Genomic DNA, 16053 nt, shown 5'->3' with positions numbered 1-16053 from the left:
TGACAGGACAAGGGGGAACGGCTTCAAACTGAAAGAGGGCAGGGTTAGATTGGATATCAGGCCAGGTTGGATGGCACTCTGAGCAACCTGGTCTAGGGAAAGGTGCTCCTGTCCACAGCAGGGTGGGTGGAACTAGAGGATCTTTAAGGTCCCTTCCAACACAAGCTGTTCTATGATTCAGTGGTGAGCTGCCTGTTCTCCTTGATAGGAAAGGAATTAAAAACAAGGAAAGAATGCAACTGAAACTGGGCTTCAGACCTTGGGCTGGTCATAACTGGTTATCTAACACTAGCCTTTTCCCTTGGGTTTCTAGGAAGCATGAACTGCCCAGTACTCAGAAAAATTAAAAAAAAAGAAAGAAAATTAATTCTGTCACAAAAAATGTTACAAGGCTGCTCTGTGAGAGAAACACTTTCCACTGTCATCATGACTGTCCCTAGAGTGTCCCCAGCTCTCCTAGTGTATGGCAGCAGAATGCTTGCCGGATGGGTGGATTGCTGCTGTTATTATCAGTCATGATTTGAACAGTTTTCACAATTTAGGCAAATAAAAGTTGTCTAGGCAAACCCCTGAGTATTCATATCTCTTGTCTCTTGTTGCCCTTGGAAGACCCCCACCTGGAGTAAGATACCACACCTGTGGCAAGATACCACGTCAGCTGTTTCACTATAAAAATAAGCAATAAATAGCCCTTACAAACCATAAATAAGATTTTAACGTCTGTTTTAACTTCCATGGGTTTTAACCATGGCCAAATTTCTCCACAGGGATTAACTAGCAGGAGCAGCCTGCCAACCCCACAGCTGAGACGATCTTCAGGAGTTTCTGGCTTGTCACCTATAGAATCAACATCATCTAGATGGGAACGGAGTAACATTAGCAAGAGATCCCATCAGGAGTATAACACACCAAGGTAAGCACTGAACAGCATTTTAAGGGCAATAATAGTGCTGGAACTTGGCAGAAGTATTTGAGGTAAAGTCTTGTGAATTAAGTCTCCAAATTCTGCCAGCATAAACTGGAAAAGTTAATTATGTACTATGCTTTGTAACTCGGGTTGATCTTAAGTAGAAATCAGGTCATTTTGAGGTTAAATAGTCTGCTCTGTCATAATAAGTAGGCCTTTGAGTAGGAAATGAAAAAAAAGTCCAACATACATGATTGCAAAACAAACTAGTTTAGTGTCTAAACTTGTACTGACTTCCTCCTTCTTTTTATTTAAAATATGTATCACTTGCCAACTTCCATATACCCATATATAACTAAAATGTGAGACAATTTTCTTGTGGTTGGGAGCCACTGTTTTGTGTATTACAATGTTTATTGTTCCTCCAGTCATCAAGCAAGCTGTAAAACAGATTAAGGCAGTCATCTCTTCTCTTCTTGTTAATCAGTATGGTACAAAGAGAGCTTTTATTTCCAGAGTTGAGATAACATTCTGAATTAGGATTAAAATAAATGTTTTTTTTTTTTCTTTTTGTGTAAAGTTGTATATTAGTGAAAATTCGCACATTTAATTTTATTAAATGTATGAATGTGTATATCTTTGCTCTGGAAATCTGTAAAAATGGGTGGAGTTCTGCTTTCATTGGCTTTCTTGGTTTTTTAATTTTTTTTGTGTTTTTTGTTTGTTTTTGTTTTGTTTGGGGGTTTTTGTTGTCTTTTTTCTTTAAATGGTTCTACATAGGTCATAAGGAAAGTATAACAGATGCATTTTTAAAAAAGAAAATGTGAGTTAAGCTGATAACTGCTAATTATTAGTAGAGGATGGAAATTCATATACACACATGCAAGAATTTACTTGTCAGTATTATATTTAATTTTAAAGTGAACCATTTAAATAATCTGGCCCAGTGTTTTTCTTCTCCTTGAGTAAAATATGAGCTTTAAGTTTTTACGTTGTAAAACTTAATTGTGGGTTGTGTATAAAGCACAATTGAATATTCTAATATGAGCACTGGTAATCATGTAAAGATTATATTTTGATGCTGATTTGGTTGCCAGTGTCCAGACAAACCTCCTCAGTTGTATCCTCTGGAAATAACCAGGGACCAGAGAAATTGCTTCAACCTTAGCAACCATGGGATTTCAATCTGAGGCCCAGCCCTCCTGCTGCAGTCTCAATGTATATTTACAGAGGGTTTCCTTACTTTCCTTACTGTTCAAAAGCAGCTCTTGGGAGCATCTGTTTTATTTGTATGCAGATTTTTTGATTTGGTTTCTCATTCAAACACTAGCTCAAAATGTAAAGAAGTTCTTCCTCATGTTGAGGTGAAACTTCTCATGTTCTGGTTTATGGCCATTGCTCCTCATCCTCTTTCTGGGTGCCACTGAAGAGAATCTGGCACCATCCTCTTAGCCCACCTTTGAGATATTTATATGCACTGATGAGATCCCCTTTCAGCCTTCTCTGGACTAAACAGGCCCAGCTTCTGCAGTTTCTCCTCATAAGGGAGGTGCTCCAGACCCTTCATCCCCTTTGTGGCTTCTGCTGGACCCTCTCCAGTGGGTGTAGATACACAGAAACAAATCCATGTTTATTCTTTAACTCATTTTTCATATTCATATATTTAAACTAGGGATGGGAGATCAAGTATTATTTCTGTATTGGACTTTTTTTGCAATCGGCTTAAGAAAGATTAAATCTGTTTTGGTAAATACTGCTTTCCCCTCCTGAAGAGAAATAGTTTTAAATTAACTATTTTCACGTTGAAATGCGCATATGCAATTATTTTTAGTTGCATATTACGTTTCTGCTCACTAAAGCAAATAGAATTTTAAATTATGGCATGAAATTTCGTCTCTGCAACAGCAGATGGCAGAATTGAGCAATTGAGTTGAACGATTTGGCCACTGAAGCAAAATATGATTCGATGTCAAAAATAGCTTTGGTTTTAAGTTTATACTAAATAAAATAATTAATTGAATATGCAAAATTTATTTGAAAACCGCTGTGGCTGTGTGAGGTTCTCAGTGTGTTTCCAAAGTAATCAATCCTCAGATCTGTTCGGAAACAGCCTGCTTCAAATGTTCAAGGAAAGTAGCATGTTAGAAAGTAAAACCTATCACACATAGTCTGAGTATATTTATTGTGTCATTTTAGGACTGTGTAAAGTTTTTTGTTGCTTTCAGTCAGTACACAGCAGTTTTTATTTCATGTGATTGGCATATTTTCTAGCTGGTCTTGAATTTGCCTGCTTTGTAGTATTCTCTCTTTCTTGAATGGTGGTGGACATGTCACAGGGCAGTATACCTATTTTAAAAGGATTTTATTTAATAAAAATGGAAGAAAAACTAGGAAAGACATAAAAAAAAATTCTTACTGTTTTTTTTCTTTTCAGCCAAGGATCTCACTCAAATGGGTCTTTTGGTGCAAACTTGCTGACAATACCAAAGCAAAGATCATCCTCTGTGACACTGACCCATCACATGGGTCCCAGACGAGCAGGTAAGACCACGCAATTTGTACAGTAACAAGATGGTACATCAAGGGGTTTTTCATCAAAACACAGCACTAAAATAACATTAGTATGTCCCTTGTTGTTTAAATCCAGTCTTGGTAAACAGCAACAACTTCACTGTCATCTGAACCCCATGCAATGTTTGTTTTGGAAGGTGCTTCTCCCGGCCTGAGTCCCGTGGGGTCACCGAGTCACGGATCTGTCTCCAGTGGGGCTTTCAGCAACTGGTCACCTGTCGAGTTCCCTGACACTGCTGATTTCCTCACAAAACCAAGCATTAATATACACAAGGCTCCAGGACACACATCTAGCTCTCCAGATTTTCAGCAGCCAGTTAAAACACCTGTAGGTTATATGTGCAGCAGGTACTGTAAACTCTGTTATAGTTTCAGTCACTTCATATCTGTTGAAAGGAGTGCAATTAAAATGAAAACCAAAACCAAAAAAAAGCAAAAAAATAAAGCAAGACCTGTGCACCTACTAGGATTGAAAAAGGCATAAGATCTCAAAATAATCTGTAACTGTTATCCAGGGGAGAATAAAGAATGCTGAATGTATGTCACTGCTTTGCCATGGCCCATCCTTCTCAGCAGCTGTTTTGTAGAGGAACAATATTCTATGGAATTTTAGAAAAGGAGGGTTTCTTACTTGGGAATTGAAGTCTGTGTTTCTGAATACCCTCTTAGTTATGAGCTCTACTTTATTAATTCAGAGGTCTAAGTCTGGGGGAGGTGATGGTTGATTGTTATCCAAGGACAGACTAAATCTATGTGTGCCAAATTTAAGAGAAAACACTAAGGTCAGTTGTTGAAGAAATCTTCACAAGCCTTTTTTTTAAAAAGTAATCTGCAGATATTTTTCAGTAGAAGACAGCAGTAGCAAAAGAAGAAAGTTACTGAATGTTGTAAATATTTTTCATGTATTCTGTAAGCTGTGGACGTCAGATACTCAAGCCTGTTCCAATACCAGAACCAGAATTTGCAGAATACAGAGACAGAAAATCAGGTGGGATTTCAAAATAGACAAATACTTGATATCAGCTTGCTGCTTTTTTTTTGAAAGCCAGTTAAATTAAAATTTTATTATTTCTACATAATTTTTTTCCTATATTTTAACCTATGTGTGTATTTGACTTTGTTTTGTGTTTTAGAATAATCAAAAGAATACAAAATATTGCCTGCTCCATAGTAAGGATTTTAAAACAGGCTTCCACTAATACCTTTATAGATCTGTACTCCATATATCAAACAAGTGCTCTACCAACTAAGCTAAACTGATCACTGAACCAATTTTTGCAAATAAAAGCAATGCTTTTAGCTTTTCTTAATGTTCAAATAGGTTTTGTCTAATAAATGTTGTCCTTTACAACTCTTTTTGCATATTTCTTAAATTAAATGGTTTAGAAACAAGCTATTACTTTTATTTCTGTGACAAATCTGTATGATCAGTCCAAAAATTATTAGACAGTAGTAATTTACAAATAAATTATTGATATAGTATTTCTGTATGTGCTTTCTTTAAGGTGAAATTGCAAGTGCTAATGCTTCAAAAGAATCTTTCCACCATATGGAGGAGAGGAAAGATGGAAGGAAGGAAATGATTGATCAAACACAAAATAAACTGCTTGTAAGCATGTAATTGCAAAAAACCACTTGCAGTAACTTTTCTCAATTCAGTATTTCTTTGTAATTCCTAACTTGCTGTGAAGAGGCCCTTGCATTGCTAAAATAGTAATTTCCAAAGGGTGGTGGTGCATGGGAGTTCAAATTTTCCTTTAACAACTGTTTATTTCTATCTTGCATAAATGTCCCTAGCAAATGATAGGAAAGGTTGTGATTGTATTGATTTTGTTGATCAATATTGATTTGTGTAGATTTAATGTTGAGGGGGTATGCTCAAACACTGGTTGGCTGGTATTTTCCTTTGGAAGTTTATGAAAGATGCAGCAGTTCCAGTGAGACTTACAAAGGAATGCTCAATACAGTGCTATTAACATTTTGGGTTTATAAATCAGGTGTTTTTAAAGCTCGTCCAATTAACAAAATCTTAAAGCTCAGTAAATCTTGGGTTAGCCTATGCATATTTTGGCTTTGTTTTAACTCATCTTGCTTAAAAACAAATAAGAAGGAAAATCTAGTGCCATCTCAGAAAGCCCTGGAATTTGCTGCCCAAAACAGGAGAAGTCAAGCCTTTAACTGTGCTATTTGTGATACTGATTTATGATTTTTTCATAGCCGTAGTTGCAGCACCATTCAATAAATTCACAAATGATTTATCATTTTCAAGGCTTTTTTTTGCCAACACAACTGATAAATTAGTTCTCGTTGTTATTTTAGAGATGATAAAGTATCTTAATCTCGTACAGGTGGAACAGAGCTCTTCATTAGAAACAATGTTATTAGACCATGATTCACTAATGGAGAAGATGAACAATTGGAATTTCCAAATTTTTGACCTTGTAAAAGAAATGGGAGATCAGTCTGGAAGGATCCTTAGCCAGGTTTGTTGTCTTTTATTATACGAGGGAGGGTATGTAAAGGTGTCATGCTTCTGTATTTTATTTAAACCATGAAGAAGTTTTGCAGTGCACATATGTGTGAATGCTATCTTGAAAAGCAGAAATATGACTTCTCATGTACTCCATGCCATTGTAAACCATAAAAAATGGTTTATCTATAGAGAACATGCTCCAGTTTTTCTGAATTTTATTCTCAATGTACATAGGTTAGACTCACACTGACTGGGTTTTATCACAATATGCCATTGCCTGTGCAAAATTACCTCCTGCTTTCAGAATTACTACTCTGTTTATCAACCATTTCTCTTTTCTTTATTTCAGTAAAATATTTCTGCCAGTGCTACCCCCGTGAGGGAAGAGAAGTGATCTTTTAGGCAGTCTTTTGCCTCTTGATCCTACAAACAGTGGGATGTTTTTTCCATGCTGCTTTCTGCACGTAGTATCCCTTTTATCTCTTTCTGACTTACTACTAAGCTCTTCCATGCAGTTTCATTTTGCTGAAGCCAAACCTGCTGGCAGGTGCAAGAATAGGATTCTGTTTGCTCTTCCCCAGCTTCTCCCATTCATCAAGGTCATCTGGAAGCTTCTGTCTCCTTCCTTAGGGTGGATTTAGCAATCGTGGAGCTTCTGATCTGACCATTAAATAGTTTTATTTCCAGTATCTTAGTTTTCCACTCTGGAACAGAACACGTCACTTTTGTTCAAGGTCAGTGTTAGGAACAATCAGCTGGAGGGAAGGAAACAAGTTGGAAGCACTCTGATGCAGTTGGAATCACAGGCCTGCCCCTGGACTGAAGTCAGGAAACACCAATGGGAATAATTTAATTCTTGTTATTAGACACCATCTTTTCTTTCATAATACACAGTACTTTGGTGGTTTTGGTTTGGTTTTTTTTTTAATATTCAATTAGTCTTTGTTGATCGAATGTTTTCAGGTCTTTTGTCACCCAAGTTAGTGACAAGTGTTAATGTACAGACTAGAATGCCCCAAACCACTTTTGAGTGGTTTTTCTAGTGCAGGATACTCAGTGATCCACACAGGCTTGCATTCCATTTGTGTGCAGAGGAACTCTAGGGCAGAGTTCACACTTCTATGTACTTTGGTGTACAGGCCTTAACTCTACCAGAATTTCTGTACTAGTTCTTCCTGAGATTGTGTGTGTGTTGTTACTTCTCCTCCTCCCACCCCAGAGCTTCTGCCTGTTGCGCTCTAAGCACCTGATTCATTTCTTATTTAGCAGCCAATTAAAAAGTGCATTTTACCCTCATCAGTTGTAAGGTTCTCAGACTGGGTATGTGAAAGGGGAAAGGTTGGGCCAGGTGGAAGGAGTGATGTCTCCTTCTTTTGCTGCTCCTGTTCCTGTGAGCACCTCTCACATTTCAGAACTTCTTGTTCCTCTGCTATGTCTAGGAAAAAAAGCTATAAAAATGAGTAGCAGTGACTTGTTTTAAAAAATATTTTTAGCCTTGGGGGGGGCGGGATTAGGCTTTGAAGTACACTAAGTTCTCCATGTAAACCGTAACATATGCTTCATATACATAATTGGATATTCTGAGTACCTTTTTGAAATACTTCTTCATTTACCAGCTAGTTTTGTTAAAAACACTCAAGTCATAATAAACACAAGAACTAGGATCTCTTTGTCAAAGTCTCAAAAATAACCACAGTGTTGAGGGGCTGGTGCTGTTTGTTTCTCTTTTTTTTATTGTTAATGACTCTGCTGCTATAATTAAGTAATTCAAAGTTTTGAATAATAAATCAGAATGTAAATTTCTTCTTTTTAGGTCGCTAACGGAATAAAGCAGGACTTACTTAGCCTTACGAAAAAATTTTGGCAATATTATTAAAAATAATCAGTTGTGCATAGAATTTATCAGTAAGGAAATAAAAGCTTTTGTTATTGAGAGGATCATAAAAATACACATTTTTGCGCTAAAAATTTATTAAATATATCTCTATGACAATATCATTCTGATAATCTTTAGTGGAATTTCAGTAATTTCAAAGTCTGTTGGCATGTAAAATTTTAAAAACAAGAATATTCTCAAAGTTGAAAAAGCTGAACATGCATTGGTATACCTTTCAGAATTCAATTAATATTAATCTTTGTTTAGGTAACTTATAGCTTGTTTCGAGACACTGGCTTGTTTGAAATTTTCAAAATCCCCACTCAAGAGTTCATGAATTACTTCTGCGCGCTAGAAAACGGCTACCGGGATATTCCCTGTAAGTACTCCCTGGCTGCACGTGGAATTTTATATCAGTGTGTCTCCTCCAGTGCGTGCATTTGTATTGGTAGGCAGTGTCTGAGCTTAGTGTGTTTTTAATGAATACACTTGACAGAACTTGGAACTGCTCTAATGAATTGTAGGACAAAATGGGTGGACTCTAAAACCGAATTTGTTAATTTGCAGTTTGAAGATAATCTTAAAGAATTTGAATTAGTGGTTGAATCAAACATACTGAAGTCACTTGGGGAATATTTGCTGACTTAACAGAAATTTGGCTTAGGTCCTTAATAAAATGAGAAGCAAATAGAGAATTTTGATGGTAGTTGTTCATCTTGCTGTGTAGAGCAGCCAAATTTATTGGAAAACAAAGCACGAAACACACTTCCCCACTCCACAGATGTTTCCCCAGCCCAGGTGCTCGTAGGTGTTAGATTGCAAGCTGTGCTTGCTTCTCACCATGGTTGATTTAAAAGGACATTTAATCCCTTCCTGAGGCCCAGGTAGGATGAAGTGTGCATAGGCTTGAATGCTTGATGTCTATCTAATTTCCCTCTTAAAAGTGTTCAGTGATACATATATCCTCTACTAACAGCTTAAATACAATTTTTCCTTTTATATTTAATCAATTTAATCACATAATACATTTTGTACTTGTTTTGTTTTCTTTTGTTGTTGTTGTTGTTCTTTTTGATGACATTTCAGATAACATTTCTTCATTGTATCTTGCTGATTTTCAGACCACAATCGTATCCATGCCACGGATGTTCTCCATGCAGTGTGGTATCTGACAACACGGCCCATTCCTGGATTTCAGCAAATCCGTAGTGAGCATATAATGGAGACTGATATAGGTATGCATTCACATCAGTTAATTTTGTTTTGCTGAAGAATGTTTTAATGAAACTACAGCAGGTAAACCAAATTATTCTGGAAGAAAAGATCTAATTATTCTTATGACTCACTTTTTTTTTTTTTTTTGTGCTTTAATATAAGGCAGTAGAAAAAAATTACAAAGCACACACCGTTCAGAAATATCATGCAATTGACTTTTAGAAAAATTATTAGATGAGTAATGGTTAGTTTGTTAGCCAAGAAAACTGGTTCACTTAATAAATTTTCTATGCTGAATGAAATCTCTGTTTCCTGCCATAGTCAGGGGTATTTTTAGCATTTGAAATACGTTAGACTAATATTTCTTAATTTTTTGGAAAGTTAAACAGACCAAAGAAAAAATACCAAAGTATTTAACGTAATTGAAGTTCTCCTTAATGGCTTTAGTATAAAAATTAATACTTCAGAATTTTCTATTAGGTGTCACATGCAGACTTTCAGGCAGGGAAGTGACCACCCTACCAATAACTGTGTAAGAGCATCCCTGAAAGAGTAATACAGACTCCAAATTCAAATTTTGTGTGCCATTACTTCCAATGAAGCTTGCTTTTGTGTTGTCTATGACTTCATAGAACTAACTTTTTAACTTTTTAATTAAGAATTTGTAATTTTTACCAAAATCTTTCCTGTAAGTGAAGGATTAAAAAAAAAAAAAAAAAAAAAAAGATTGTAAACATAGACTTTGATGCTAAATGGTTTGTATTTTGGAAAAATGAAGAGAGGAAATCAAACTCTCTTCAAGAACTGTGCTTTATATGTGTAGTAGAAAAAGACAAGACATGAGTTGTGTGGCTTTTAAAAGGCTGGAATTTTCTCATTTTTTCCAAGTTTGTCCATATCTACAGATTGCACCCTATTGCCTTTTCTTTCTCCAAGTGTTAAATGGATTGGGACTGGAGACTTAACTGGAGAAAAGTGATAAAAATAATTTTGTTCCCTTCTACAAAAAAAAAGCAAAATTAAAATAAGAAATTACAGTCTTATTGCTTGGAAACTCTTCCAGTGTAAGTAGTTTCAGGATTTCAATCCTTGCTTATTTTATGAAGGAAAAGGAGTTCCTCTTATATTATGCACTGATGAAATAAGTGCTATTCCTTTTTATTTTTCTTTAAGTAGTGACTTTGTCACTAGAAAAAGAAAAAAGAAAGAGAAGAATAAAACTGTGAATCTTATCATGCAAATACTTCTATCTTCATGCAATTAGTTCCTTTTGTGGTAGTTTCCACTGCCCTCGCCAAGGTTTTCCTGTAGGTTTGCAAGTTCAAGAAATGGGAAAATTATAGAAATACTAAGGAAGGTGCTGATTGATCTTTTCTTGGACTAATTGAGGTTGGAGACAAACAGTAGAACGTTCTGTTAGTGCTACAAATTTGCAACTCAATGGCATTTCAGCTTTTCTTCAAATTTGTTAATTTATCTATAAATTTGACTTTTTCTTTTTCGAAATATAAGTCTCTGCCAATTATTCAGCTTCATGACAGCAAGGATAAAAATACCATGTTTACAACAGTGTCTGGCTGCATCATTCATAATGTATTACAGATATGAATGAAATACCATTCTAAAAAATCTTCTATTTTTTGTACTTTGATTTTTTTTTTAGATGAAGCCAGTGGTATTGCCCCTGTTCAAGTCAGCTACACTTCTTCAAAAAGCTGTCCTATTGTTGATGACAGTTATGGCTGTCTGGCATCAAACATTCCTGCTTTGGAATTGATGGCTTTGTATGTAGCAGCTGCCATGCACGACTATGACCATCCTGGACGTACAAATGCTTTTCTAGTGGCCACAAATGCACCTCAGGTAAGAACCTCTGTAAGCAGAAAATTATTTGTTTCTGTTTGAAATCAGTACAAAGAAATTTTTTCTATTCTATATCCCTAAAGAAGTTATTTAGGATTTAAGTGTTTAAGGCCCAATTTAAGGAATGGGGAAATTAATGTGTACTGTACATGTGTAATATTGTTATTTTTCTACCCTGTTAAATTGTGGTGTGTTTTGTATGTATTGGTTGTATATGCATGTAGAAACAACTTTCAACTTGCAAAAATGAAAATAACAACCTAAACCAGTGCAGGACAGAGTAAAGGATTATTTCATAGAGAGCTGGCCCTAGGTCTGTCTAAGCAACTCTGATGGCTCTTTGGATCTCTCTTAGTAAGGTATGGACAGGAAACTTAAATAATAATTACAACACCAATAACAACAATAGATCAGAAACTGGAACTGCTTGTTAGGAGATAAAAACTTAGAAAGGGAACTTTCCAATCAGTTTTCAACAACTCCTTTTTACAAAGAGAGTTTAGGATGTAGGCAGATATGTATTTCTGCTGAAAATAGCATGCAAGGAAGCAGAAAAGCAAACAACACAGACACCCATCACCAAGTTTCAAAAATATAAGCATTCTTTAAAAAACTGCAAAAAGCATCGACAAAATGAAGGTTTCTTTCAGGTTCTGTTTCATCTATACAGGATTAATTATTTATAGAGTGTTTTATATAAACATGGAAGCTGTGAGTAAAATCCGCTGCTGCTTTTATATTTTAGTTAGCTTTATGCATCAGCATTAAACATAGCACTTTGAAAACTAGTGATACTTTGCACCATTTCCCAGTAATGACAGTTCTTATATGTTTTGTATGTTTTGGAGTTCTTTTTGTGGTGGGGTTTTTTTGTTTGTTATGTTTTTATTTGTTTCTTTGTTTTTGTTAGATGGGGGATTTTCTGTTTGTTTTTAAATGGTTTGGTTTGTGGGGTTTTTTTTGTTTGTTTGCTTTTGTTTTTCCAACACAATTAAGAGGAATTAAAAGCATATACTTAGATTTCTTTTTCTTGGTTTTTTTTTCATCACTATTTGACATAAAACACACACTGCTCCACACGTACACTGTGCAAAGTCTTAAGTGGTTTGTGTATGTGTGCCTACAGTCTGAATGTAGATGTCACTAGGACATTGTTAAGGACTTTTAAAGAATCAAAGAACTTTGCTAATTGTTAAGTTTGAGGGTTTTTTTCCCCCTCATCTGTCATTTTTGTGTCGCTTTAACCCAAAAACTAGAAGGCAAAATATAATTTCTATTTTTTTTTTTTTTCCTAATGTAGTTCCTGACTAGCCCTGAAACTTCAGAATATTTAATTATAACTTTAACATTTTCCTGTGTAATTTACGATATTCTGGTTTTTTTTATCTGTAGGCTGTTCTCTACAATGACAGATCAGTCTTAGAAAATCACCATGCTGCATCTGCCTGGAATCTTTTCTTATCACAACCAGAATACAACTTTTTATCGAACCTCGATCACGTGGAATTCAAGCGTTTTCGTTTCTTAGTGATTGAAGCAATCCTTGCCACAGACCTCAAGAAGCATTTTGATTTCCTTGCAGAATTTAATGCCAAGGTTTGTTCCACTTTAGTGTCTGCACTGCTCTGGTCTTGATATACCGATGTTATCACTGCTTCTCAGTAGTTGTTAGTTTTAACTACTTGCATTTAAAGTTTTATATTATTTAAATTTAAGTTATTAAAAACGCAAATAAAGTATTTTCTTTGTACAAACCAGCTGTAGATGGTTTGTAGATTGCCTAATAAACCCACGATGAACAGTTTTAACTTGATGTTTGTGCCTATGCCAGGTGAATGACATGAACAGTAATGGCATAGAATGGAGCAATGAAAACGATCGCCTGCTGGCCTGTCAAATATGCATCAAACTGGCTGATATTAATGGCCCTGCCAAAGTCAGAGAGCTACATCTGAAATGGACTGAAGGCATTGTCAATGAATTTTATGAACAGGTGGGTATGGAGAGAGCAATTTTCTCTTCTGTTTTAATGATGGGCAGATGATTGATTCTTTGTTTTAACAGTGGTTTAACTAAATTAAGCTTTATTCCTTGTTTTAAATCTTCAGGTAAGATATTTCCATCTTCTCATTCTGAATACTGAAATATATTTTCATTGATAGCTTACTAGATGATCTTTTAGTTTGTACTAATTGTGTCCAGAAAACAAGCTCCTAGCCAATATTTTCCATTTTTCAGATATTAGGGGATTTTTGAGGGGGAGGGCTTCTTTCCTTAGGATGATGCTGATAAACCAAAATAACTTCTTTTACTTTCAGAAGGTAAGTTCACAGATATGTTTCCAGGTCAAAGAATATGTGCAAAATCCCCAAGCTGGAAATGTATGTTCAGCTCTAAAACTATCAAGTCCATGGAAATGCTGAGATAAGTAATTAGAGATCAGATTTTTCTGTGAGCAACTGTTCAGTGTTTTTCTTCTCCAGTTTATAAAATGGGAAAAAAACCCAAGCCAAACCACTTTACTCTGGATGCTATAGTTCATGTCATTCGTCTGTGGCCTTGCAGGGGATGCCATTACCAGAGTGCCTTGCTGTGGCTGATCACTCTGCCATTTTCTCTGTCCACCAGCTCAGCAACTGAAGTGGAGTCTCTGCCTCCTCTGAAGCCATCCTGTGAAGGCAGAGGAATAGCAGCTCCAGTAGAGCTAGTTCTCCATCCAGGCATAAGCTGAAGGGAGGATTGTGGACTGTGCAAGTCCGAGCCATAATGTGTCTTTATTTTAAACTGGCCTAATTACATTTACATTCACTTAGTCCATATTATTGTCACCAGTAAAAAGATACAATCCTTGTGATGGTTCGTGGAATCACAGAGGGACCACAAGAATTATCAGTGTCTAACTCCTGGCCCTGCCCAGGACACCCCAAAAATCACACCATGAGCCTGAGAGCACTGTCCAAATGCTTCTTGAGCTCTGTCAGGCTGGTGCGGTGGCCAGTGCCCTGGGGAGCCTGTTCCAGTGCCCAACCACCCTCTGGGTGAAGAGCCTTTTCCTAATATCCAATCTAAACTTCTCCTAACCCAACTTCAGGCTGTTCCCTTGTGTCCTGTCACTTCTCATTGGAGAGAAGAGATCAGTGCCTGACTCTACGCTTCCCCTCGTGAGGAAGTTGTAGGTTACTTGGTTCATTAATAGCAATTTTTAAAATAAAAATTTAAAGTTAATTTTGTGAGAAATTCTGATAAGCTTTTTCATTTCTCTTTCAGGGTGATGAAGAAGCAAGTCTTGGATTACCAATAAGCCCCTTCATGGATCGTTCTTCTCCCCAGCTGGCGAAACTGCAGGAATCTTTCATCACTCACATAGTTGGCCCCCTTTGTAATTCCTACAATGCAGCTGGATTGCTTCCAGGGCAGTGGGTTGATGAAGAGGAGGAGGATGCAGAAAGCACTGAGGATGACGATGGTGCACAGTTAGAGAGTGATGATGAAGAAATGGAAGATGATCTTATTTTAAGTAAGTTTCTGCATTTCAGTTGGTGTGTAGTTCTCATTCAGTAGCTTCAGACATAGAGATGACAGTTAAAATTGTGCTGTACAAATCTTGTAGATTTTGCTGTTATGCTGCTTCATAAATTTTCCTCTTTCAATAAAAATTTTGGTGCTACCAGGAGACTTGCAGTTTGAAACAGAAACTTGGTGATATCCTTTGCCATGCCACTGTTTAAATATTCAGAATAATCATCCATATGCCTTGCTCAAATTTATGTCTGTCTTGCAATCTGTCATTGGTTTTGTATGTGCGAAGTACAATTACTTGGAATGTCAAACAATCCAATATGCTTATAATTTTACAGAAGCTCAAAGAAAAAAAGGTAGACGAATATTTTGCCAGCTAATACACCACCTCAGTGAAAATCACAAAATATGGAAGAAAGTGATCGAAGAGGAAGAAAAAAATAAAACAGAAGGAGCCAAACTGCTGACTGAAATCTCATCTTTACCTCAAGCAGATGACATTCAGGTTATTGAGGAAGCTGATGAAGATGACGAACGACAACTAGGAGAAGACAAGACATGCTAAGGGAACTCCAGTGGTGTTCAGTGTGATGACAGCCTATTTTTTTTCCACTGTGCTGACTTCAGCCTGACACAGCTCACACAAAATCGAAAGGCCTTAATACTGTGAGAGGATTCTTTCTACTCTGGTGGAATCCCACTCCTATGCACTTTCGCCACACAGAATATGAAACTTTATTCAGAGATTGAGTATTGTACACCCTGATGCAAAGTTCTTTATGCCTTAGTTGGTATAAAATATCCTGATATAATGCTGCCTTGCTGAATATGGAACTCTTCTTTTCCTCGAGGTACCTGCAGTTTTTAAAAACATTCAGTGACTTCGATTACCAAAGTGGCAAGAACTTTTCGCTAACAAGGAACCGCGGGATGAATCCTAATATTGTCTTGAGTTGCTTATTTCATGTTGTTTTTGAACATGAATGAGAAAAAAGTCTGTGCCTACATGAAAACTATGTTACTGCTGCAGTGCAAGCCTGTTGTGGGGTGTCTACCTAGTGCAGTAGTGTGCTTAATGTAGTCATCTCAGAGCAACTGTTCAAGGACTGTGACATAAATGCTGAATTCTGATATTTGTGGTTTAAAAAAAAAAAAAGGAAGAAAATCCAGGTGCATCTATTTCTGATGCTTTTTATTATTGTGCATAATCTGATGTTTTATTTTTGCAGAAAATATTCAGGTTTGCAGTGGATGTTCATGATAATTCATTGAATACAAGGCCATTAGCATCTGTTGCCTTGCTGTTTTGTGGTAGAACATTAAAAACCTGTTCAGCTACTTAAATTATGAAGGAATTTTATTCTTTTAGTCATAAGTCATGTTTATTTCCTGCCCTTACTCAGGTTCACATTTAAAACAAGTCAACCACATCATAGATTTTTATCTTGCACCCATTTCCCATATTAAATTTTAAGGAAATAAGATCGTATCTCATTTATTCTTTGTATGTAAAGCTGTAGGAGAATTAAAGATTTTTTTTTTTAAAGACATAAACTACTGTTTCAAAATGGCTATTTTAATTTGCCCCACGCTTTTTCTTTCATCACAAACACAGCTTTTATTGCCTTC

The 16053-nt window shown here is 36.2% G+C and overlaps 1 protein-coding gene across 1 annotated transcript in view; it reads left to right on the top strand.

The window, feature by feature from the left end:
- Nucleotides 1–15768, top strand: part of PDE3B (phosphodiesterase 3B) — an 82622-nt gene extending 66854 nt beyond the window's left edge. The window contains exons 4-16 of the mRNA XM_048306343.1: nucleotides 768–913; nucleotides 3342–3448; nucleotides 3616–3826; nucleotides 4393–4466; nucleotides 4984–5087; nucleotides 5827–5961; nucleotides 8095–8206; nucleotides 8949–9062; nucleotides 10706–10905; nucleotides 12298–12501; nucleotides 12737–12898; nucleotides 14173–14422; nucleotides 14763–15768. Of these exons, the coding sequence (XP_048162300.1) occupies nucleotides 768–913; nucleotides 3342–3448; nucleotides 3616–3826; nucleotides 4393–4466; nucleotides 4984–5087; nucleotides 5827–5961; nucleotides 8095–8206; nucleotides 8949–9062; nucleotides 10706–10905; nucleotides 12298–12501; nucleotides 12737–12898; nucleotides 14173–14422; nucleotides 14763–14989 (2046 nt within the window). The 3' untranslated portion in view covers nucleotides 14990–15768. The remainder of the gene's footprint in view (nucleotides 1–767; nucleotides 914–3341; nucleotides 3449–3615; nucleotides 3827–4392; nucleotides 4467–4983; nucleotides 5088–5826; nucleotides 5962–8094; nucleotides 8207–8948; nucleotides 9063–10705; nucleotides 10906–12297; nucleotides 12502–12736; nucleotides 12899–14172; nucleotides 14423–14762) is intronic.
- The last annotated feature ends 285 nt before the right edge of the window (nucleotides 15769–16053 follow it).

The sequence above is a fragment of the Corvus hawaiiensis genome, chromosome 6, assembly GCF_020740725.1.
Source record: "Corvus hawaiiensis isolate bCorHaw1 chromosome 6, bCorHaw1.pri.cur, whole genome shotgun sequence".
Lineage (NCBI taxonomy): Eukaryota > Metazoa > Chordata > Aves > Passeriformes > Corvidae > Corvus > Corvus hawaiiensis.
This window is presented reverse-complemented; position numbering and strand designations above follow the sequence as displayed.